This window comes from Apium graveolens, chromosome 5 (genome assembly GCF_009905375.1).
Source record: "Apium graveolens cultivar Ventura chromosome 5, ASM990537v1, whole genome shotgun sequence".
NCBI classification, from domain to species: Eukaryota; Viridiplantae; Streptophyta; class Magnoliopsida; order Apiales; family Apiaceae; genus Apium; species Apium graveolens.
This window is the reverse complement of record NC_133651.1, coordinates 48,368,377-48,388,967: the sequence shown is the minus strand read 5'-3', so window position 1 is coordinate 48,388,967 and position 20,591 is coordinate 48,368,377. Positions and strand designations below refer to the sequence as shown.

Genomic DNA, 20,591 nt, shown 5'->3' with positions numbered 1-20,591 from the left:
AAAGAGAAAGTCAAGAGGTGGCACGATAAGGGTCTAGTGCTCAAATCATTTGTGTCGGGGCTATAAGTTCTTTTGTTTAACTCTCGTCTTCATCTCTTTCCAGGGAAGTTGAAGTCAAGGTGGTCAGGGCCCTTCATAATCAAAACTGTGTTTCCACATGGAGCGGTGGAAATTTTTGAGAATGATCTGGGCCAAGCATTCAAGGTCAATAGTCAGAGGTTGAAGCATTACTATGGTGACACGGCAAACCGCGAGGTGGTTAGTGCTGTTTTATTGTCCGTTTGATCTCAAGATTCTACGTCGAGCTAATGACTTAAAACAAGCGCTTCTTGGGAGGCAACCCAAATTTGTTGTACATTAGTAGGAAGAGGAAGTAAGAAAAAAAGAGAAAAACACAAAAAAAAAATCAGTAAAAGAAAAAATTCAGGGCCAATTTCAGAAGCTGAGCGCGCCCGCACTGATCTAGCGCGCGGCCGCTGAAATTATATTTCGATTCGAACGAACCATACAGCTTATGTTAAACAACCTTTTCAATTGTATTATGATCCATATTGTATTGCGATAATAGTATGTGTAAAATTATTCACATTCTCATTTACACGTACCTAGATTCATTCTACCTATTTTCTTTGATAACAGGAAGGAACATGATAATATATTCTACCTATTCCCTTTGAGCATGAACATGATTATATGATTATAGTATGTGAAAAATCATTACTCATTCTTTTTAATTTTTTTCTAAACAAGACCGGAATATCATTTACTTGAGGTTCCTCTGCAAATACAGCTAGATGTACGGTCTTTACTACTTGAAATTGAAGTCCTTTTCTTAAGAATGACCATCTAAAAGTTTTAGGACATGTTCCCAAAATTTATCTTTAAATTTCATTTACCTAAATCATATACAAAATATGTTCAAGTGAAACAAAAATCATGTCAGACTTGCAAGCTGCAACACCATAGAGGCTTATTAATCTATCTTCACAAACTAGGTACTTGCTTTGATAAAACTAGTCTGTTATGAGATCCAGAAACTACACAGCTTAATAATCTCCCACACCAGTCACCGCCAAGTTCACCAAACTTTACATTTCTCTTGGAAGCTTCCAGGGCCTATGCCGCACTGCCTCTTTTCCACTCTCTATAACAACGAGGATATTCACTATACAAAAGCTGCAAAGTTATTCATCCCAGAAGCACCTTGCATGGCCACTGTATGGCTGTAGTTCGGACTTTGTTTATACTTCTTAATCACCAGTGCGTTAGATGGGACAAGATCCAGTTTAGCACTTAAGCTGTCGGCAATGTCTTTCTGCTTGGCTAACACTGCAGTTAACCTCTCTACCTCTTTCTGAAGGGCTGAAAACTGCTGCTCCTGCTCCTTATTCCGGGTTCTTAGCTCGGCCTCCTTTTGCTTCACTGCATCCTCAGAGTCTTTCATATCCTTGGCGAAATTTTGGGCATCTTTCTTTGCTGCGTGCACTTGTTGCTTGGCATCCTTAACTTTTCTCTTGGCAGCTTTTATCTGATTCTCCATTATGTCAAACTAGGCTTCACACCCCTTCAACTCGGCTTCAGCTTTCTTGCAATGTGCCCGGCAATCTTTAGCACACTTAACCAATCCCGTAACAAAACTTTCCCCCTGGATGCGAACAAAAAATATCAATCTATCAAAACCACACATTTATTGACCAAAACAATTATAAGTCAAAACAGGAAAAAACATCAAAAAAGACAGAGACTTCTCGCTTACAATGTTAGTTTCCTTGTTGCTCCTTTTCTTTCCCTTTGAACTTGACTTATGTTTTTTGTGCCAATGCCAACCACTAGAGCTGCAAACGAACAGAACCGAGCCGAGTTCTGTCCGAGCCGAGCCGAGCATAATTTTTTTTAAAACGAGCCGAGCCGAGCCGAGTTTAGAAACCGAGCCGAAAAAAATTATTCACGATCAGCTCGTTTATAAACGAGCCGAGCCGAGTCGAACACGAGTTTGCTCACGAACAACCGAGCCGAGTCGAGTTGTCCACTAATAGTTCGCATATATTTTTTAACCAACCAAGTTTAAGGTATAATTTATAATTTTATAAGTTATATGAAGATCAAATACTAATTTCATCTTACAATTATATACGCACACTCACACTCTACACTTGTTTCTTAAGTCGAGTTTTAAGAACAAAATCATTTTTTTTTAAAATTATTGAAACATCTATAACTTTAGAAATCCTACATTACTTTTAAATTGTTGATGTCGATTGTCAAAGATTTAGTAATTTTTGATATTTCAGTTAATTTGGTTTAGATTAGAAAAGACATATAAAATAAAATAAAGGAAGCAAGCCCCTTTAAGTGGTTGAAAAATATAATTATTAAAAATTATTTTATGTTTTTTAAAAAAATATTATAATGTTATAATTTAGTTTAACAACTCACTATTTTATTTATTCGGAATCGTAATTTTGGTCGATTTTATCATAGACTCCTCTAATAAAAGTGTGAGGTGAAATTTAGGTTTAGGTTTAATTAGAAATTGTTTGTTAAAGTAATCAACCTCTAGTGATATGTATAAAATTAATTAAATTATTTATTGTTAAAATATGTATTAAATTTTTATTAAATTAATCATTTTACTTTAAAATTTGTATTAAATTTTAATTAAAAATTTAAAATCTTTATACAAGTGATTAGTAAATATTTATTATATATTATATATAAAAAAATTATCCGAGCCGAGCCGAGTTACCGAGTTTGAGCCGAGTCCGAGCTAAACGAGCCGAGTCCGAGTCGAACGTACCAAAAACTCAACTGGGCTCATTTAATTATCCGAGCTTGATTTTTTGTTCGCGATCGGCTCGTTTAAGAAAACGAGCCGAGCCGAGTTCATTTAAACGAGCCGATCCCGAGTTTTGTTCACGAACGACTCTGTTCATTTGCAGCTCTACCAACCACCCACTTTCTCCTTGGAAGGGGAACACCGCCTTTTACTATCCTTTTTCTTCAGAGCGTCTGGATCAACATTCCCCTCTTCATTGTCTTCATATCCACCATTCAATAGAATCTCAGTCCGGTCTCTACAAACATTAACTCCATCCAGGTCTTCTTCATTAATAGTCATTTCATCCTCTTCCGCTACTGTTGCTCCAAATTTAACTTCACCCTCAGGCTCACCCACCAGCTTTAATTTGGAATCCCTCTTTGTTGTACTCTGCATTTTCTCTGTCTTCTTAATAGGTTCGGCCTTATGAGACTGCCCGGCTATAGCCCTTTCATAGAGAGGTGGAGTAATGTTCCTGAGCAGAGCCTCTGTCAACAATTCCTTATCAACAGCCATATCCATATCCGGGAGGCCCGTCTGGTTTGGCGTAAGAACTGAAAGACACAAAAACATGAACACAATATTAACAGTAAATAATTCTGTCAAGTACAAATTTAGGAAATTAAGTGAATAACTACTTATAGTTATAAAATGCTAAGACATTGTTATTAAAAAATGTTAGCCATGTCCATGAATCCTGGAGGCTGGAAAATCCGAGCGAAGATCCTCAGGTACAGTTGCTCAACCCTTTTTTATTGTTAAGGTATACAAGAATACAAGTACTTTTATGCAGAGAGATATTTACGCAAGTCCCTGCCCCGAATAAAAACAAATTGAAAGTGCCTCGTCTTTGGACAATTCACAGGTTTAAGATAGAGATAAGAACTATTAACAATGTCCATAATCCAATCTACGTGTATCTTGTGGTCCATGGTTGGGGACTAGCAAAGTATCAACTTGAAAAGGCAAAGAAAAACCAAGCAATAAATACATTCATCATAACATTTTTATAAGTAGCTCATACAAACGATAAGATATTAAGCCCATGTAGTGAGTACTATTAAGCTCTCACTTAAGGTATGAAAGAGTGGGTATGCAATCTCGCAAACTTCTAGTTGACTTATGTACAAATATTGCAAACACTACAAGAAAATGTAGTATGAAAGCACAGGATATTACTAGGGCCAACACAGAGCTGTAGTAAACATTCAAGATAATGCAATTGTATATATTAAGATGGTTGATTATGCGGGTACTCAAAATCCTGACATTTTCATTCTTTAACTCCCGTTTATTTTACATACAGATTCCAACAACAACTATATGTATGACATGTTATTTGGCCATCACCTCCAAATCTCAACGGCTATGTTACAGAGTACATATACATCTATTAGAGCTCTTCGTATGTTTAAGCGATCTCTCCTTTATTAAGAAAACAAATGAGCAATTGTATTACATTGCACTTCTAGCTAGTGCTTCTCATAAAGTTGCGTAAATGCATTTCAATTCCAAAACAACTCCACAATTTTTACTATATAATCGATAACAGCAATTTCATAGACACATAACCAGCATTTACTATTTGCGCTAAACAACAGTACCTGATTACCATCCAACAATTCACCTCTCATTCAGAGCTACGCTACTTAATTTCAAACATATAAACGCACACATTAAATAAGGCATAATCAAGAAAAGTAACACATACTGTCCCGAACTTGGCCCGAGCACTCAGCACAAAACCTGGAGCCTCTCGGAACAGAACCAAGTAGAGGCCTAATACATTTGTTACACAAAAGCAACTTATCCCCCTTTTCACCAGTCCCAAATTGCTTACACTTAGAATCATTAAAATCCAGCAACTTCTCTTTTATCATCGCCTCGGCCAGAACACAATCAAACACATTAGCAGCAATCCTAGCTTTATTCCTCGACATAATCGCAGCCTTAGCTTTCCTCTCCGCCTTAACCCGGGCCTCAACCACCGCCTTACTCATCAATGCTGACACAATCTTAGCAGCACAAAGAAAAACCCTAGCTGCATTCAAATCAATTGGCTTCGAATCTTGAAAAATAGGGGTGCTAGGGTTTATACAAATGGGACAAATATAAGGGGTTTTAGAGGTGGGGTCCACACAGTAAGAGCATGAAGGGGCTGTGTTTGTGTGTGGGGGAGTGTGTGTGTGTGAAGAGTGAAGCAAATAGGACAGAAGGCGTGGCGGTGGAGAACGAGGACGCAGCTTGTGCAGAGACGGTGGAGTGTTCCACGGTGGGGGAGTTTGGGGATTAAGTGATGTGAAACGACGTCGCACCGGCTGCATTTGTTCGGGGACATTTGGATATTTACTGGGGTTCAGGTTAGTGAGGGAAACTTGAGATACTCGGGTGGAAATTTTAGGCAGAGGCTTGATATCTTTATGAGCACAGGGTTGGTATCTTTACGGGGCAATTCTACTCTTCTTTTTAGGCCGTGTAAAAAATATCACTCTGCTAGACTTGGACTGTTTCCTAACTTTAAATTTAAGGAGTCGACAAAAATCAAAAATTGTGCTCCCCACTTCTCTAAGCCCATGTTTGGTTGGAAGAAAAATGAGGGGAGGGGAGGGTTCCTACAATAAAAAATATGTTTGGTTCATATTTTTAGAGGGGAGAGGAGGGAAATGAAGGGGCTCAAAATCCCTTTATGGGTCTTATTTTGTTTCCTCCCGATTTGGGGTTTTTTGGAGGGGAGAAATTTTATTGACAAAAATGACCTTACATCTTCTTAACACTTATATAATCCTAAAGGACTTATATGTAATTTTAATTATAAATCCCTCTCTTCCCCTCCTGTACCAAATATAAAAATGAGTTAATTCTCCTCCTCTCTTCTTTCAACCAAATAGAATTAATATTATATCATTTCCTTCCCCTCCCCTTCCCTTCCCTCTATTAAAATTCCTCCCTTTCCCTTCCCTCCGTTGAACCAAACACGGCGTAAGTTTGAAAAACATTTTTTAACGGACTCCTACCTAACTCTATAAAAATAATATAAAAAATTAACTTCTAGTAGGTTCATTTTCAACAACAATAATTTATAAACTCACTTTTCATAAATTATTTTATAATTAAAAGTATATTTAAGTTACAAAATGATAAAAAAATAGGGGGAGAAAAAGAAAGTGTAGCGATCATTTTAGTATAAAATTAAAATTAAGAGATATGTAGATGCTCTTAAAATTGAGTACAGAGAAGAGTTTTTTCAATAGAGGGATCATCAACCCGCACAAACCGCGCGCACCACCCCACACCATACCGCAAAAATACGGTTTTTAATTTTTTGCGGTGAGGTTGCGGTTTGAGTGTATGACAAACCGCGTGGTAGCGTAGCAGTTTGCGGTTTGACATTTTAAAATAGCAGTTCAAACTGCAGCATACCGCAATTTCATATGTATATATATAAATTTATTAATAATATATATATATATAATTTATATATAAATTTATTTATAGATTATAGATTCATTTCTTGTTTACTATAGTTTTTATTATAAATACTAGATTACATATTACAAATTATCGACATATATTTTTAATCAAAAACATATTATTTTTTAGCTTTCTTATTAGCTAAATTTTTATTATATTATGTCAACATTTTTTTTGAATAAATAAATCACACCGCACCACATTTTCGTGATATGTTTTATTCGGTTTTTGAGGTTACGCGATGAGGGTGCGGTTTGAAAATTTAATCAAACCGCATGTGCGGTTTGGGAAAAAAATCGCATTGCCCGCACCGCAATCATCTCTACTCTTCAAGCTCAAATTTTAGCATCACTCTTTAATTTTGAATTTAAGAGCCCATATAAAGAGCAAAGATGCTCTAAGTTTAAAGTGCCTCATCACTACTAGAAAAAGTAGAATAGACATCGGCTAAAAAATGATGTATATGAACAAAAAAATCCGATGTCTTCGTGTGTGATGTTAAAGACCCCCCATTTAACATCGCTTTTTAAACTAATGTTAAAGAAGATGTATAACATCAGTTTTTAAAAATGTTAAATTTATAATGCATATCTAATCTTCATATATTATCATAATACCATATTTTTATCAATTTAAACTTATGTAAGATAAGCAAAATATTTTCATTTACCCATTAAACTGATGTTACTAATACCAGTAACAAAATATATTATCATAATTTTTGAGGCCTCAAAAATTAAGACATACTCGTTCCGTCCTATTTTGTTTGAGCTACTCTGACTAGCACGGGTTTAAGAAATAATGGTAGACTTTAATATTAGTGACAAAAAGAGGGATAAATAAAATAATATATTATATAAATGTGTGGTTATGATAACCTTAAATATATACTATAAGGGGGAGGTTCATTCTTTTTATGACATCCAAAAAAGTAAAGTTGCTCATATAAAATGGGACGGAGGGAATATGTTTTTTTCTTGAATGAAATATTCATTTACCTTCTAATCTACGTCTCTTTTTGTTGAATTTTTATCAATGAAATTTGAACTTGTTTTTATTGATTTACCCAACATCCCTAAAAGACCCTTCCCCACCCCTGATGAGTATTTAAATTCCATTTTCAAGTTTTTTTTCCATTTGTCATAATAATTAATATCTTCTATCACAAAAATAGATTAATATATAGATATTGTTTAAAAAATAATTTCTTATTTAGTTTTAAAAAATGAATAATTTTGATGTAAATTTTTTTTCTTACGGATATACATACCCGTACATATATTGTACCGAGATACAATAATAATAGGGAGTTTCTTTCATACAATAAAGTTAATCATCTAACCGAAAGTAATGCATGATGGTCCTGAAAACTTAGACAATAAAACCTTAATGTCTGAAAAGAGAACACCCAGAAAAAAACGAAGAAAGTAGCAAAAAAAAACTTATATGAAATAATACACTGGAGTCTTTTCTGATCTGGTCAACGTTTTTCAATCTGTTGGATATGATTTGATGATATAAGCATTTACCATCAGAATTTGCCATCAGAGTTTACTAGTGGAAGATATTAGACTTTATCAAGATTATCAATGTTTGACATATCAGAGTTTAATATCAGTATTTTTCTATCAGCATCTGCCAAGACTAGGTTCCAGGAAGTAATTGATTCTCTCTGGAAGACTTTGATTTGCATAGATATGTCGGTGTAAGACTTTACTTATTTGTAGCAATCAATAGTTGGATATGTATTAGGATTCCTTATCTATGTATATTATATCAAATGTTTGATTGTGTAACTGTGCGGTATATTAGCACATATTATGTTAACACTATATGTGTCGTGCATTGTTTTATCATACACATAACCTGACAGCTCTCAAGAATATTTGTTCATCCTTTGGGAGAGTTTTGTAATCATTTTTATTCATTAATAGAAACTGTTCTTCACTATTGAGTACTGAATTTGATTTGATTTTTATTACTGTATTCAGCCCCTCTACAGTATACTTAAAGTTCTAACATAACCTATTCCATTTAATTTCCTGTCCAGCTCATGTATACAAATATCGAGAGAAGCTTAGTAGCTTAAAAAAGTAATTTTGATGTAATTTATGGGTTAATTTATTATATTAATTTCATAAAAAAGTAATGATGGTATAAATAATTAATTATATTAATTTATTATAATAAAAATAAATTACATGATAATAAATACATTTAAATCATTTCAAATTACAAAACATTAGAAAAATCAAATATAAATATAAATATAATCACTTAACTTTTCATTCCGTTTCTAGATCTGAACCAAACAAGTGAAACAATTTAGGTCATTCACTTCTGTTAGTCCCTTAACAATATAGCAAGAATTACAGAAGGGGGGTTGAATGGAATTCTTGAACCTTTTTCTTGAAATAAAAATGTTCAACTCAATTATAGATATATTTGTTTTGATTAGCACAATGCGGAATGTAAACTTGATTGAATCAAAACATAAGTAATTAAAAACAAGAGTCTTTAAAAACTTTCTGGTGGATTTAAACAATTCCACCAGAGATATATATAATATATCGAGAGGACTCTTTGTGCAGAAATGCTCACAGCTGCTTACAAATGGAACTACTGAGAATACAGGAAATGCTAAAGATTCTGCTTACAAAGATTTCTCTGTTTTTGTGTTTTTCAGCTATCTCAGTTATTTTTCTATTTGCTACTCTCTTGGTTTATATAATACCAAGATTACAAAGTCAAAAAGACTGAACAAATATAAAATCTAACAGTCTTAAGCTTTGCTGCTTTTCGTCCTCTATTACCCAGTTAATGGGCTTCCACAGTGTGTTTGTATACATCTCGACGGTTGTGTGTCAGCTTTCACTGTTCAACTGTTGTTTGAATTCTTCATATGATCATCCGTCGACTTTCAGATCATCCATTAATGGTTTAATTGATCATCCGTCGACTGTTATATTAAACATCCGTTGATAATCATTTGATCATCCGTCGATGGCTTTGTTAATCATCCGTCGGTAGCTCTTTTTGCACTTGACTCTATTTCACTTATGCAGAATTACAAGACATCAATTATGTACAATTAATCAACCTATTCTGCATATCTAGTTAAAGTCAACATGACTTATATGCTACTACAGATTCTATACAAAGGTGCATACATAACTGTGCTACAAACTTATTATTACATAAGCTACTCACTCGATGGATAATAAGTTAATCATCCGTCGGGACTATAATGAGTTATCCGTCGGGACTATAATTCTTATCCTCGAGTGCTACATAATTTCACTAAGTAAAATCTACTTAGATGTTTTGTTTATGAAATCATCAAGTACACAACATATGCACAACAATCTCCCCCAATTTATGTCTACTGGAATTGTAGCCATAAATTAAGAGATACTTGATGATAACAAAACATCCTGAACATATATCTTTAAAGATAAGTAGATAAACTGAAAGTGCTTCAATTAATTAAAATGTGCATGGTTTGGCTCACAGTCAATTCAAGATGCTCCTCTAGCCTGAGCAGATTTTTCTAGTTCCTTGAAGGTCCGGATCTTCTTCCAAGCTTTCTGTTATTTTCTTCAATTTGATTCTGTAGCTGCCTGTGGAATTCTAGTTCATCAGATTCTGAGAGATCTAGCTTTTCTTGCATTTCCAAGAGAGTCTCATTGCTAGAGATACTCAGTTGGTCTTCTAATCTGAAGAATCTTCTCACACCCTTGTCATCCATGAATTCCATCAGCCAGTAGGGCCTTAGATGCACTCTTCTCCCTGTGTATAGGATGATTAGAGTCTTTGGAAGTGCATCTTTAGCTCTAACATTCCTCAGCTCTTCAATCTTCTTCAATACTAGTCTTCTTGCAGTTACATTGAACCCAAATTTTTTCTTGAAGGATGAATAGACTTTAATCAGCACAGCTTGGCTTTCTTGAAGAATCCTGTGAAGTGGCCACTGAATCTCCCTTCCTCCTTTGTACTTGAACACCAACCTTTCAGGTAGGTTTCTGTATGCATCAATTGCCCTTACTTCATCCAGTTCATCCAGATAAAGGTTTAGATCTGAAAATTCTTTGATGTCACACAAGTACAAGTAGTCTCCCCTGTTGACCTTGGGTTGAGCTTTAACTACTGACTTGGATTTGAGAGGTGACAGCTTCACTTTCTTGACTGCCCTTGACTTTGTCCTTTTTGGCTTGCTAAGGATTGGTAAGTTGAAGTCAGGAATTGGTATGTTATCCCACTCTATTGGCTCATCCTTTGGCACAATAGGTTCACCATGTATGTTCCTGTAGGGATCCACCACCCTTATGTCTTCAAATACCATAGAGGGATTTGATGCTTGAGTTGTAGCTGGTGTGGATTCCTTAGGAAATTGATCTTCCAATTCCTTGTCAACAATATCCAGTTTCCTTATTGTTCTTCTAGCCAATTCTTTCTTCCTTGGGGATTTCTTCTGTTCTTCAATCTTCTTCTTTGATTCAGCAGCTTCAGATGTTTGAGAAGGAATTTGTTGAGAAGAATTCACAGCCTGTAGCTTGGCCAAGATAGCAATATGTTCTTTCTTTTGTTTAGACTTCTTTGCATCTAGAGCAGCTTGCCTCTTTTCCTGCTTTAATCTAGCTTTTTCTTCTTTCTTTGCTTGAGCAAACTGTGGATGTCCAGCTACCACACAAATTTCCTTTCCATTTCTGAATATCTTAGCAATTCTTCTTTTTGAAGCTAAATCAGCTGGATCTTTATAGAAGACAATAGATCTTGACAGAAGCTTCTTTTCATCAGGCTTGGATGTCTCATACACAGTGTCCATAGGGTTCTTCCAAGATGACTTTGGATAATTTGCCCTTGGTTTAAGAATTGTTTCAGCCTTTGTAGACTTGATGCAGGAAGATTGTCCTTTTTCCAGATAGTTCATGCTCATCTCATTCACACTGATTGGCTTGACATGAGAGTGATGGATGGCTGACTGAACTGGCTCCTTGACTAGTTCAAACTTTTTCTGTATCTCCTAATCAATCTTATTCCAGTTGATCAAACTCAACTTTCCTTTTTCAGCAACTTTTAAATCTGCTGCTGCTGCTTTGATTAGATCTATACCATCTGCAACTGTTGGCTTGGAGATTGTAATTGAAGGTACAATTACTTTGCTGATTTGTACTTGAAGTTTCTCCCCCTCAGTTGGTCCTTTCTCCCCCTTACTTGATTCTTTCTCCCCCTTTTTGTTATCATCAAGTTGAGGAGTTAGGCCTTGTGCTTTAGCCAGTTGCATGAGAAGATTTGTCTGAGTCTGTTGATTTTGAAGAAGGATAGCCACTGAATTCTCAATAACTTGAACTCTGTTTTCCAGCTTGGCTAGCTTCTTTTCAGAGTCTGATTATCTCCTCAATCTTAGTAGTAGATCTTGCATGGTACCATATGGCATTACTGAATCCAGCTTCTCAGAATTGTATGTCTTCAAGTCAGCTATATCTCTTTTTAGTTCATCCACACTCATATTCTGTCTTAAGTGTTGGATCTTCATGAGATGTAGAGAGTCTAGGTGAGCTTGAAGAATAGCCTTGGTACCAGCATCTGAAGTCTCCTGAAGGGCCTTTTGAATAGCCACCACTTGCTTGACCAAAGACACATCAAATTGTCCTGGTGTAAATTCCTTTGTCCATGCCCATCCAGGTAAATTTAAAACAGAACTTGGGCCTTCATCTCCCCCTAAGTTCATGCTTCCATCCAAAGAAACAGAGTCATCATCATTAGAATTTACTCCAAATTTTTCAGATGGCTCACCAGCTTGAGAAGGCATCCTATTGACAGCAGCTTTATCTCTTTGAAGAGATTCCGAGGTGTGTAATAAATTCAAAGTATGTTCTGCCTCCACATTTCCCTGAGCAGCCAACAATTGATAGGCTGACACAGAATGAGTAAAAGTGTCAGCATCCAAGGAAATGTTATCAATTTCAGCTTTGTAATGTTGCTGAAATTGTCTTCCCTTTTTAGCATCATCCACAATCATTGACTCACTAGCAATGGCTGGATCCACCCTTATTTCTCATGTACCTTCCTTTCTCTCATAATCTCTCTTTTGTTGCATCAGGGTCTCACCCTGGCTCCCCACCCTCACACCCTCACCTTCAGCTACTAAGGTGGGACTCATCTCACTCACTCTTGCCAATCCTGAATAAATGGATTGCTGAGATTCACTCTTTTCCTCTCCTTTTGCCTGGGAGCAACCCAGCCTCTCACTCAAAGCACTCTCCTCTCTCAGTCCTAAGAGTGACTGTATTACCACTAAATCTTCTGCACTAGAAATAATTGAAGTTTGAAGTTGTGCAAAGACACTCAACGGATAAGTGATATCCATCGGGTGAGTGGCAAAGCTATCCGACGGATAACTGCTGTTAAGCTTATCCGTCGGGATACAATCACTACTCGACGGATGAGCAATATCCATCGAGAGAGTAGAAATGAATGAGGTGGGAAGAGAAACTATTGTTGACTCTGTGTTGATTGAAGTTATTTGAGGCACAGATGTCACAATAGTATCTGAAAGAATTGGCAAGTGAGCCAACAAATTATCTAAAAGATGATGCTCACTTGCACTAGATTTTGGCTTCCCCAATAGAGTTAAAGAAGGGGAATCAGGAATTGAAGTGTTTATCATATCCACTTCCAGAGAGTTTGTTGGTGAGTATGGTGTTTCAAAGGTTTCTATTATAAGAGATTTTGGTTGTGACTCCACATTTATTGGAGCCACATCAATCTGAATTTGAGAAAGTGCAGGGACTGTGTCTTTAGCACCAGTTTGCACTGTGTGTGTGCCCTGCGCATCCCCAGTTGTTTTAGATTTCTTCTTTCTTGTGTAAGTTTGGGGTGAGCTTGTGTCCCTAACCCTCTTGGCCTGTGCTCTTGGCTGAGAGCTTTGTTCAATAGCCACATCCTTTTGGGAGGATGCAGCTAGAAGTGAGCTTTTCTCATTTTTAAGCACTGCAGTTTATGGGGAAACTGCAGTGTGGCTAGGTTGGGATTCACTCAACTCTCCAACCTTATCCTTGGGGTTTCGTTGATGTTCACCCCTTCACTCACCTAACTGACCCTCCTTCACACTCCCCTCTTTGGCTTTGGTAGATTTTTCAACTGGTACCTTTTGAGAGATACCAGAGGGGGTTTTCTTTGACTTGGATTTAGAAATTATAGTTGATTTGGCAGCTTTGGTAGGCAACTGTTTGGTCATTATCACAGTTGCCATAACTACTTCTGAACTCAAAGAAATTGAGGAGATTGGAATAGTTGAGGGTATGGATGAACTTACCTCACTTACCTGAGGTGTCTGCATTACAAGAAAGTAGAACATTGGCACATCCCTATGATGGTTGGCTCTGTGCAAATCTGTAATGATTCTTCTCTCTTGAACCCAACAAGCTAATTTGTTGTTTGGGTTCTCAAGTACAATCTCTTGACACGGATGGTTAGCCAATATCATGAAAAATCTAGCATAATATACATTATTTCCCCTTTTGGCTAACTCACCTAGTTTAAAACCTAACTCATACAAGACAAGGTTACTGAAATTGTGAAATTTATCTGTAACTAGCATGTATAGCATGTTAAGTATGGAAATGTTCACATAATCAAAATTACTGACTTTTCCAGAGAAAACTTTAGTTACAACATCACACATGAAACTCCTTTCCTTCCTAAGACCTAATCTTCTAATCTCACTTAGCTTATTAGTAGGAAGTGCATAATGCATGGAATTAAGCATATTGATAATATCAGTGTCAGTGTGTGGTGAAGTTACATTATCATCAGGAATTTTGAAACATGCTTTTATCACATCACTATTGATACAGAACTCATTACCTTTGATAGTTAGAGTGATGGTTTTATCAGTAGAGTTGTAGATTGCAGTGGTCCACATCTCTTCAATAATTTCACAGTAAACTGTGGGTGATTCAAGCATGGCATAACTTAACTTGCAGTTCTTCACGAAGTCCATCATCTTGTGATAGTCTTCTGATTGCTGAATGCCCTTATTGACCAAAGCAGTGAAGTTGTTCTTCTCATAAATGAACTCAGTCTGAGACATGATCTTTACTACAGGTGCCATTGTTAGAGAATGAAAGCTTGAAGAGAAAGAGGATATTTGCTTGAGAGAGAATAAAATAAAAGCAGTTGAATTTGAGAATGATAAAAGAAAATAATTAGAATGAAATAAGCTTTTATACTATCTCAAAAACAACGGATGAAAATAATAAATAAAAGTAAATTACCCAATAGAAATTGCCTAAATTAGCCGTTTAAAAATAAACTGTAAAAATTCCACCCATTATCCATCGTGTAATGCTTACAAACTGTAAGTATACTCGATGGATAATGTTCAGGGAATTAACGGTTAAGATTTAGACACTTCGACGGATGAGGATAAATTGTTATCCGTCGAGTTTTAAAAGATTCCAGAAAAGTAATTGATTTTTATTTACACATAGTACATCGACGGATGACTCAACTCGATGGATAATGGTCATCCGTCGAGATGTAAATTTTGACTTAGCCAAAATTTCACTCATTACTAAAAATCAGTTAGATTTCTGGCTACATACCAACTTGCAAAATAACTCAGATAGATTCAAGAGTAATTAAGCATACCTAACTCACTTACCAACCTAGAAAAGGTGGATTCATCCAGTGGCTTGGTAAATATATCTGCAAGTTGCTTCTCACTTGGAACAAAATGTAACTCTACAGTACCATTCATTACATGTTCCCTTATGAAATGGTACTTGATGTCTATGTGCTTTGTCCTTGAATGTTGCACTGGATTTTCAGTGATGGCAATTGCACTTGTGTTATCACAGAAAATAGGAATTCTCTCAACTTGCAAACCATAGTCTAGCAATTGATTTTTCATCCATAAAAATCTGTGCACAGCAACTGCCAGCAGCAATATATTCAGCTTCAGCTGTAGAAGTAGAAACTGAATTTTGCTTTTTACTAAAACAGGACACAAGCTTGTATCCTAGAAATTGACAAGTTCCTGTTGTGCTTTTTCTGTCAATTCTGCAACCTGCATAATCTGCATCTGAATAACCAGTTAGATCAAAACCAGAATCTCTAGGATACCAAATACCAAGTTTTGGTGTTCCCTTGAGATATCTGAAAATTCTCTTAATAGCTATCAAGTGAGACTCTCTAGGATCAGCCTGAAATCTAGCACATAAACATGTAGCAAACATTATATCTGGCCTACTAGCTGTTAAGTACAGAAGTGAGCCAACCATGCCTCTATAGCTTGAAATATCCACGGACTTTTCAGTAGTATTTAGTTCAAGCTTAGTTGCAGTGGCCATGGGAGTTTTTGCAGATGTGCAATCCATTAGATCATACTTCTTTAAAAGATCAAAAATATATTTAGTTTGACTAATGAATATTCCATCACTAACTTGCTTAACTTGTAAACCAAGAAAGTAAGTTAGTTCTCCCATCATACTCATTTCATACTTACTTTGCATCAGTTTGGCAAACTTTTTACAAAGTTTCTCATCTGTAGAGCCAAAGATAATATCATCTACATAAATTTGAACAAGTATGCTAGAGCCATTAACATTTCTGAAAAATAAAGTTTTATCTACAGTATCTCTTGTGAAGTGATTTTCCAAAAGGAACTTTGATAAAGTGTCATACCAGGCTCTAGGTGCTTGCTTCAGTCCATAAAGTGCTTTAAGTAGATAATAGACATACTCTGGAAAATTTGGATCTTCAAAGCCATGAGGTTGACTAACATACACTTCTTCCTCCAAATCTCCATTCAGAAAGGCACTTTTGATATCCATTTGATAGACCTTGAAATTGGCATGGGCTGCATAGGTTAAGAAGATTCTGATGACTTCAAGTCTTACAACAGGAGCACATGTTTCATCAAAATCTATTCCTTCTTGCTGGCAATAGCCTTTAGCAACCAATCTGGCTTTGTTCCTTACTACTATACCATTTTAATCCATCTTGTTTCTGAATTCCCATTTGGTGTCTATTGGATTCTTTCCTTTAGGCTTGGGCACCAGCTTCCACACTTTATTCCTTTCAAATTGGTTTAGCTCCTCCTGCATAGCTAAAATCCAATCAGGATCTAACAAAGCTTCTTCTACCTTCTTTGGTTCTTCCTTTGACAGAAAGCTGTTGTATAGACATTCTTCCTGAGTTGCTCTTCTTGTTTGAACTCTAGAAGAAATATCACCAATAATCAGTTCAAAAGGGTGAACTTTTGTCCATTTCCTTGGTTGAGGTAGATTAGCTCTAGATGAAGAGACCTCAATGTTGTTTTGATGTGTGATTGAGTTTTGATTGCTAGAAACTCCCCCTGAGTTTGTGGATCTTTGATTTGAGAAAGGGGTACTTTTTATGGGTGATCTGCCTTGATTTCCTGCTCCTTTTGATAACCCGGCGGATGGTGAATCTTGAGTACCGATGGATGAGGCAGGTTGTCTACCGACGGATAACACCGATTGCCTTCCGACGGATGAAGCATTTTGCAACTCGAAGGATGTTGAGTTTTGTGCTTCATTGGTGGTAGATTTGTCCGCATTATCCTTAGACATTGTTTCTTGATCACTCTCATCATCACTTTCATCACTAACCATCTCAACATTGTCGAATTTGAGGCTCTCATGGTAATCTCCATCTTTCAGTCCTTCAATCTTTTTATCATCAAACACAACATGTATAGATTCCACAACAATGTTGGTTCTTAGATTGTAGACTCTATATGCTTTACCAACAGCATATCCAACAAAAATTCCTTCATCTGCTTTAGCATCAAACTTTCTATTTTGATCAGTTTGATTTCTCAGAATATAACATTTACAGCCAAAAACATGAAGAAAATTTAGAGTTGGCTTCTTGTTCTTGAACAATTGGTAAGGAGTCATGCATCTTGCTTGGTTAATCAGAGAGATGTTCTGAGTGTAGCATGCAGTGTTTACAGCTTCAGCCCAGAAATAAGTTGGTAATTTTGATTCTTCAAGCATTGTCCTTGTAGCTTCAATAAGAGATCTGTTCTTTCTTTCCACTACTCCATTCTGTTGTGGAGTCTTTGCTGCTGAAAACTCATGCAAGATCCCATTTTCCTCACAAAATGCTCTCATGACATAGTTCTTCAACTCAGTTTCATTGTCACTCCTGATTCTTCTAACTTTGAAATCAGGATGATTGTTAACTTGCCTTATGTGATTGATGATTACTTCACTAGCCTCATCTTTAGACTTTAGGAAATATGTCCAAGAGAACTTTGAGAAATCATCTACAATTACTAGGCAAAATCTTTTCTTTGAAATTGACAATAAATTGACTGGTCCAAACAAATCCATGTGAAGCAATTGCAGAGGCTCTTCAATTGCTGAATCAAGTTTCTTCCTGAATGATGCTTTAATCTGCTTCCCATTTTGGCAGGCATCACACAGTCCATCCTTTGTAAACTCCACTAGAGGAATGCCTCTTACTAGTTCTTTCTTTACCAGCTCATTCATGGTCTTGAAGTTTAAATGGGATAGCTACTTGTGCCATAGCCAACTTTCATCTTGACTTGCATTACTGAGAAGACAAGTTACAGATTCTGCTTTGTTTGAATTGAAGTCAGCTAGGTACACATTTCCTCTTCTCACACCAGTGAGAACCACTTTGTTGTTTTGATTATTAGTCACAACACAGGCTTCTTTGTTGAAGGTTACTGAGTTGCCTTTGTCACAAAGCTGGCTGATACTCAACAAATTGTGTTTGAGACCATCCACTAAGGCAACCTCTTCAATGATGACATTGTCCTTTGAAATCAATCCATATCCCACAGTATAACCTTTGTTGTCATCTCCAAAAGTAATACTTGGGCCAGCTCTCTCCTTAAACTCTGTGAGTATGGTAAAATCACCAGTCATGTGTCTTGAACAGCCACTATCCAAGTACCAAAGATTCTTTATGTTTCCCTGATTGCTTAAGGAACTTGTCTCTGTTTCATCAGACTTGGCCATTAGGGCTAGATTGACATAGCTGACATCTTCATCTTCATCCAAACCATCTGCTGCCCAGTCATTCTCTTGTGTAATGAAAGCCCTTTCCTTTTGTTTGAGTAGATCAAAGTATTTTTGCTTATAATCCACAGACTCAAACCTTTTCTCACTGGAATCTGACTTTCTACACTCATTTGCAAAATGCCCTGCCAAGACACATTTGAAACATTTGAATTTTGACTTATCCACCCTGTTTCTATTTGGCTTGGCTGTTCCAAAGTTCTTCTTGAACTTGAGCTTGGCAAATCTTCTTGAAAGAAATGCTAGGTGCTTATCAATGTCCTCCATGTCATCTTGGCTCAATGAATCTTCACTTTTAGCTAGCCCCTTACCCTTATTCTCACAGACCTTTGAAGTTGATTCTACAGCTTCCATCTTCACTTCCTTCTCCTTTTCCAGATCAGCAACTAGTGCAATGGACCCTCCTTTCTTCTTTCCTCTCTCCATTCTTTCATCCTGCTCTATCTCAAGCTCATAGGTCTTAAGAATGCCATACAGTCTCTCCAAAGTAAACTCCTTATAATCTTGTGAGTTTCTCAATGAGACTGTCATTGGTTTCCATTCCTTTGGAAGAGATCTGAGAAATTTCAGATTGGAGTCTTTAGTCTGATAGACTCTTCCATGCAACTTAAGAGCATTTAGTAGTTTTTGGAATCTACTAAAAATGTCAGTGAGTGCTCACTTTCTTCATTGTGAAAATGCTCATATTGCTGAATCAGGAGCTGCATTTTATTTTCTCTTACTTGCTCAGTGCCATCGCAAATTATCTGTATTGTGTCCCAAACTTCCTTAGCCGTTTTGCAGTTGATGATGTTATCAAACATATCTGCATCAACACCATTGAACAGAATGTTCATGGCCTTTTTATCTTTCCTGACTTGTTCATTGTCAGGATCAGACCATTCATGCCTTGGCTTTGGAAAAGATGGCTCGTTTCCTATTGCAGCTCTCATTGGAACATGAGGGCTTCTTTCTATGCAGTCCACATAGGCCTCATCTTGAGAAAGTATATGAAGATGCATCTTTACCTTCCAATGATGGTAATTATCTTTATCAAGAAAAGGTATCTTGACTCCAACATCTTTCTTGTTCATCTTGCTGAATTGTTTTGATCTTTAAACTATTTGTAGATTAAGAGCTTGCTCTGATACCAATTATTAGTCCCTTAACAATATAGCAAGAATTACAGAAGGGGGGTTGAATGGAATTCTTGAACCTTTTTCTTGAAATAAAAATGTTCAACTCGATTATAGATATATTTGTTTTGATTAGCACAATGTGGAATGTAAACTTGATTGAATCAAAACATAAGTAATTAAAAACAAGAGTCTTTAAAAACTTTCTGGTGGATTTAAACAATTCCACCAGAGATATATATAATATATCGAGAGGACTCTGTGTACAGAAATGCTCACAGCTGCTTACAAATGGAACTACTGAGAATACAGGAAATGCTAAAGATTCTGCTTACAAAGATTTCTCTGTTTTTGTGTTTTTCAGCTATCTTAATTATTCTTCTATTTGCTACTCTCTTGGTTTATATAATACCAAGATTACAAAGTCAAAAAGACTGAACAAATATAAAATCTAACAGTCTTAAGCTTTGCTGCTTTTCGTCCTCTATTACCCAGTTAATGGGCTTCCACAGTGTGTTTGTATACATCTCGATGGCTGTGTGTCAGCTTTCACTGTTCAACTGCTGTTTGAATTCTTCATATGATCATCCGTCGACTTTCAGATCATCCGTTGATGGTTTAATTGATCATCCGTCGACTGCTATATTAAACATCCGTTGATAGTCATTTGATCATCCGTCGATGGCTTTGTTAATCATCCGTCGGTAGCTCTTTTGGCACTTGACTCTATTTCACTTATGCAGAATTACAAGACATCAATTATGTACAATTAATCGACCTATTCTGCATATCTAGTTAAAGTCAACATGACTTATATGCTACTACAGATTCCATACAAAGGTGCATACATAACTGTGCTACAAACTTATTATTACATAAGCTACTCACTCGATGGATAATAAGTTAATCATCCGTCGGGACTTTAATGAGTTATCCATCGGGACTATAATTCTTATCCGTCGAGTGCTACATAATTTCACTAAGTAAAATCTACTTAGATGTTTTGTTTATGAAATCATCAAGTACACAACATATGCACAACAACTTCTTTTCTCTTCCTTTACCTTTCTAAATTCCGGTTTTCTCGACAGAATCAAACGCTAT

At 36.3% G+C, this 20,591-nt stretch overlaps 1 protein-coding gene across 2 annotated transcripts; it reads right to left on the bottom strand.

Moving 5' to 3' along the window:
* Nucleotides 1-863: 863 nt before the first annotated feature.
* LOC141723981 (uncharacterized) lies at nucleotides 864-5,309 on the bottom strand. Of its 2 annotated transcripts, none has more exons than XM_074525958.1 (3): nucleotides 4,659-5,309; nucleotides 1,757-3,372; nucleotides 864-1,645 (listed from the first exon to the last, which is right to left on the bottom strand). In XM_074525958.1, exons 1-2 carry the CDS (start codon nucleotides 5,140-5,142, stop codon nucleotides 2,942-2,944), a joined length of 915 nt encoding a protein of 304 aa, XP_074382059.1. In that variant the 5' UTR covers nucleotides 5,143-5,309; the 3' UTR covers nucleotides 864-1,645; nucleotides 1,757-2,941. The 2 variants fall into 2 exon arrangements, with proteins under 2 accessions (XP_074382059.1, XP_074382058.1); XM_074525957.1 differs by having other exon boundaries at nucleotides 4,530-5,306.
* Nucleotides 5,310-20,591: the final 15,282 nt, after the last annotated feature.

Coding starts and splice junctions, on each gene's coding strand:
- LOC141723981 (XM_074525957.1), bottom strand. CDS start 5,142: ATGCAGCCGGTGCGACGTCGTTTCACATCACTTAATCCCCAAACTCCC. Junction 3,373..4,529: donor CTCGGGCCAAGTTCGGGACA/GTATGTGTTACT, acceptor TGTGTCTTTCAG/TTCTTACGCCAAACCAGACG.